The following is a 4,590-nucleotide window of genomic DNA, read 5'->3' as shown; positions in this document are numbered from 1 at the left end:
GCATAAACTTTATTTACTCTTGTCTTTCGGCTTTGATTATAATTTACATTATGTAATACACAATTATATATTTTCTAATTGTTTTTAATAAGTATCCATGTGTATCTAATAACATTGTTTTTTTAAAAAATAATATGGTTATTATAAAAATATTAAAATATATTGTTTTTATTTATTCGAACCCTTTGCTGAATAACTCGTTTCACTATTATAAAAATATTTACATCCTTATATGTGAAAATTATGCATAAACAACGAATAATTGTTTTTAAAGTCATTTAATCCTGGTCAACTATTATTTCTTTGTTCTACTAAATTGCATAAAAAAAAATTTACTATCAATAAAACTGAACAGTAAATAATTTCAGTCAAAAACTGCTTTTAATCACTCTAAATTTTCTGTTAAAATTTTTTGTTTGAATTACAGAATATTGGAGCAAAAAAATTTTGTTTTCAAAATTCGAAACCGGTTAAAACCATATTATTATTAAACCATATATTATTAAATATAAATAAAAAAGACTAAGGAACAAAAAAATTTGGATTACATTAAACCGACCTATTATAAGGTAACATTCTCAAGTAACATAAAATCTATTTTCAAAAATATAACTCCTTGAAGTACTTATAAGAGTTTATTTAAAATTCTACTAATTACATTTTTTTTTTTCTTAGAGAGGTAATTTTTCTCTGAACTTTTTTCTCCGCTTTTCCTGTCTCCATAAAAACACAATGTGAATAATTTATTTAACTTTTTTTTTTTTTATCATATCTCACATTAATTAAACAAGTTATAAACAATTTATAGTTAACAATTTATATATTAAACCATGGTAACAGCAGTTTATGGTAATAAAAGCGGTATCTGAATGGTGGAAGTCCAACCATTTATTTGTATGAATTAGTATAAATGGAATTAGCATTTTTTAAAATATTGTATATTTAAGAGCATTGCTAAAATAAAATAAACGAAAATTGAATAAAACAGTAATTAAAATTTAAACCACATACCCGATGAGAAACCAACCAATATTTTTGTAACTTTGTTTTATTTGTTATTTTTTCAATAAATTTAATTTCACAACATGTATGCAGGGCACAGAGTTCCCCTACATCACTATTAGAAATAAATAGAGCCTTGAGTTTTGTGTTAAAAAGAAAAAAATTATTGATATAGCTTTTAAAACATAATTTCTAACTTAAAAATTTCTGTTTCGTTCCTTCTTGCATATATTGGTTTAATTTATGTAACCAAATCATAATATTAAAATATATGTAAATGTTTAATTTTAACTAAATACAATAATTTATATCAAACTATCAATAGTGTTCATTAAATGTATATACATCATCAAACATAGCAATAGCGAAGCATTGGCAGGCCAGATAGTATATAAATAAAAGCCATTATTAGTAACACATCTTACCCAGGCTCATTATTTCCACAAGGCTGAGAATTCTGTCTTGATATTTCTTAATGGTAACAAGTCCTTTGAGCATCAAAATTTTAAAATACTCAAACATATCCGAAGAAAGGCCACCCATTATCTCCACAAACTCAGGGGTCAGTTTGAACGGAGAAGTCTCAAAACCCAGATTACGAGGCGACGATGACAGGATGAAACCAAAATCGATGTGAATAAGGTGCCCATCGCTACTTAGAAGAATGTTCCCATTATGCCTGTAATATAATAATATATCTTATTAATAATAAAGAGTAAAAAGAAACAAAATAACACAACTATATATCATACTGCTGATTTTAGCTTACCTATCTTTAACCTGAATGAGGTAAGAAACTAAGCAGTAGGCAGCACAGGACCGGACGAAGTTATCCTGTGCCGTGAGGAAACCCTCCGAATTCGGGGGCCCGAACTCGCGTATGAAATAATCCCATAAGGACAGCTGACAGTGCTTCTTGATTTGATGAAGTGATACGGTGTTGAGGATCGGTTCAATCAGGCCAGAATCTTCTGACAGGCACAATATCCTAGAAGTAAAATCAATAGTGTAATGACAATAATTAATTGTTCACAGTTAATACTACAACTTATTTGCTTTAAAAAATGTTATTTTTTATTATTTATTTATTGATATCTACAACTGTATTTACATAAAAATATATTTAGTAAATTTGATGTAAGATCAAAATGGAGTGATACAAGCATGTAGAGAAACTACCCATTGGTAGCACTCTTATAATATTTATACTTTAGAAGGTCTCTAGGCCATCTTCTTTTTGGGCGCCTCGAAGGATTGTCAAGAATGGAAGAGGAACCAAGGTTTGATGGTGGTTAGAGAGTTTATAATGGAAGGATTGATATGGTATGGGCTAGGTTGGTTAGATATGGAACATTAAGGATTTTATGAAAGATTTTAGATTTTAAGGATTGGATACAAGAGGAATTTCAAGGTTTAGTTGAGCTCTAAAGCTCAACTCCATAAGTCTAGGTAGGTCTTATTATAGTCATGTAGATCAGTCTTTTGTAATGGATTGGAAGTTTAGACCATTTTTTTAGTAAATGGTGTAATGGTCGAATAAATGAGCAGTTTCCTGTCTTGTGTGAGAATTCTAAGTTTGTCATTTGTCCAGATGTAGTCCAAGGTAGCGGATCTGTTTGACAGGGGTAAGAGCAACATTATTAAAATATACTGTAGGGGAGTTGATAGGTTTACAACGAACGGTAAAGGTGATTTAATAGGATCTGTTGGGATTTATTTTAATCCTCCAATTTTTACACCATTCTTCATGGGTAAAAAAAATAACTTTCAAAAGATACGTGTATAAATTTGACAGCTGTCGGACTATTATTTTGTGAGATATAGCATTTTGAGTGAAGCAACTTTAGTTAGTTTGATAAAAAAGGATAAAAAGGAATTTCGTGTGTTATTAAATTATTGCTTTTTGGTGAAAAAAAATACTGTTGAAGCCAAGGCTTGGCTTGATAAACAGAGGCAAAATGAGCACTGAGGATGATACACGCAGTGGACGCTCTAAAGAGGCTGTTACTGATGAAAACATCAAAAAAGTCCACAAAATAATTTTGGATGACCGTAAAGTGAAGTTGATCAAGATAGCTGAGACTCTAAAGACATCAAGGAACGTGTTGGACACAATATGAATGAATATTTTGGTATGTGAAAGCTCTATGCAAAATGGGTGCCACACAATTGACCAAAAACAACAACAAATAAAGAAATTATGGAAAAACGACCCCATTTGAAGAAGAAGAAAGTGCTGTTTCATCAAGACAATACCCGTGTCACAAATCAAAGAAAACGATGGCAAAATTTCATGAATTGGGCTTTGAATTGCTTCCACATCCACCATATTCTCCAGAACTGGCCTCCAGCGACTTTTTCCTGTTCTCAGACCTCAATAGAATGCTCACTGGAAATTTAGTGCTGATGAAGAGATAATCACCGAAACTGAGGCCTATTTTGAGGCTAAAGACAAATCATACTATTAAAATGGTATTGAAAAATTGTATGACCACTATAATCGTTGTATTGCCCTCAAAGGCAACTATATTGAATAATAAAATCAAATTTGATAAAAAAACAATTGTTTTCTATGTTAGCCTACAAATTTTTCAGCCCAACTGTTATCGCTATCAATAAAAAAGTGATAAATTAAAAATTCTCTGCAAATCCCAATATCAATAAGATATTTTCTAAAAACCTCCTAGTACCTTTTTTTTCCTCTGGTGAATCTCCTGTTGTAGTTTAAAAAAAAAAAATATTAAACATTATGAAATATATATATATTGTAAAGTCACATCTAAATACCTATAGGGTTGAAGCCAAAGAGGGACTCCTGCAGAAGTCCACACCGTCTGTAGTGCAGTGAGGAGTTGGGACGCAAGGAGTTCTTGCCGCAGGTCATCGCCGCACTTGACAATAACGGACAGTAGTTTCCATGATGACAGGTAACCATAAGGAGAACTGTCACGGATCCTTCTCTGTTTTTCTTCCCATGGTTCCTAAATAAATAATTTAAACAAAGTCAAAATTAATGAAAATTATTTAAAAACAAGAAAAGTTTTAGTATTGTTATTTTTATAAGGCTTTATAATAGTGTTGAAAAAAAAACCAACATTATTTTCAAATACTTATAACTAGAGACCAGATTTTCTTTCGGTAAGAACCCCAAAATATATATAATTGTGCTAGAAATCCAAAATTTAGTAAAAAAAAGACATAAATCCTATAAAAATGTACGCCAGTAATTATTTTTTCCTTATTTAATTTACAGTTTAGAACAGTAAAATAAGAAGGTGAGGAAAGGCAAAGTGTTGCTTAATACACGAAGAGTCGAATTCCATCTAAAAAAAAAAAAAAAAAGAACAAATAAACCCTTATTCTCGTCTTTTGTAGTGTACTGTATATTTTTATATTTCTCTTTTATCAACTTTTTTAGTTGTTTATTTCCGTTTTCATTTATTGTTTAATACTTTTTTTAATTCTTGATTATTTATACTGTACATCTTGTCACGTTTGTCGAGAAGTAGTCCTAAGTAACAGATCTGTTCAACAGGAATAAGTGGGGTATTATTAAAGGATACTGTAGGGCAAGAGGTCATGGGTTTA

The 4,590-nt window shown here is 30.2% G+C and overlaps 1 protein-coding gene across 1 annotated transcript; it reads right to left on the bottom strand.

The window, feature by feature from the left end:
- Positions 1-1,427: 1,427 nt before the first annotated feature.
- On the bottom strand, positions 1,428-3,983 carry LOC136796399 (phosphatidylinositol 4-kinase beta-like; the record flags this gene model as incomplete). Its single annotated transcript, XM_067050037.1, is given in 3 exon segments — positions 1,428-1,681; positions 1,772-1,990; positions 3,790-3,983. Coding segments are annotated over 3 exon segments (667 nt in total), but the record flags the coding sequence as incomplete, so codon positions are not given.
- Positions 3,984-4,590: the final 607 nt, after the last annotated feature.

The sequence above is a fragment of the Halyomorpha halys genome, unplaced genomic scaffold (genome assembly GCF_000696795.3).
Source record: "Halyomorpha halys isolate HHAL.00 unplaced genomic scaffold, Hhal_1.1 Scaffold10701.1, whole genome shotgun sequence".
In the NCBI taxonomy this organism is placed as follows: Eukaryota; Metazoa; Arthropoda; class Insecta; order Hemiptera; family Pentatomidae; genus Halyomorpha; species Halyomorpha halys.
This window is presented reverse-complemented; position numbering and strand designations above follow the sequence as displayed.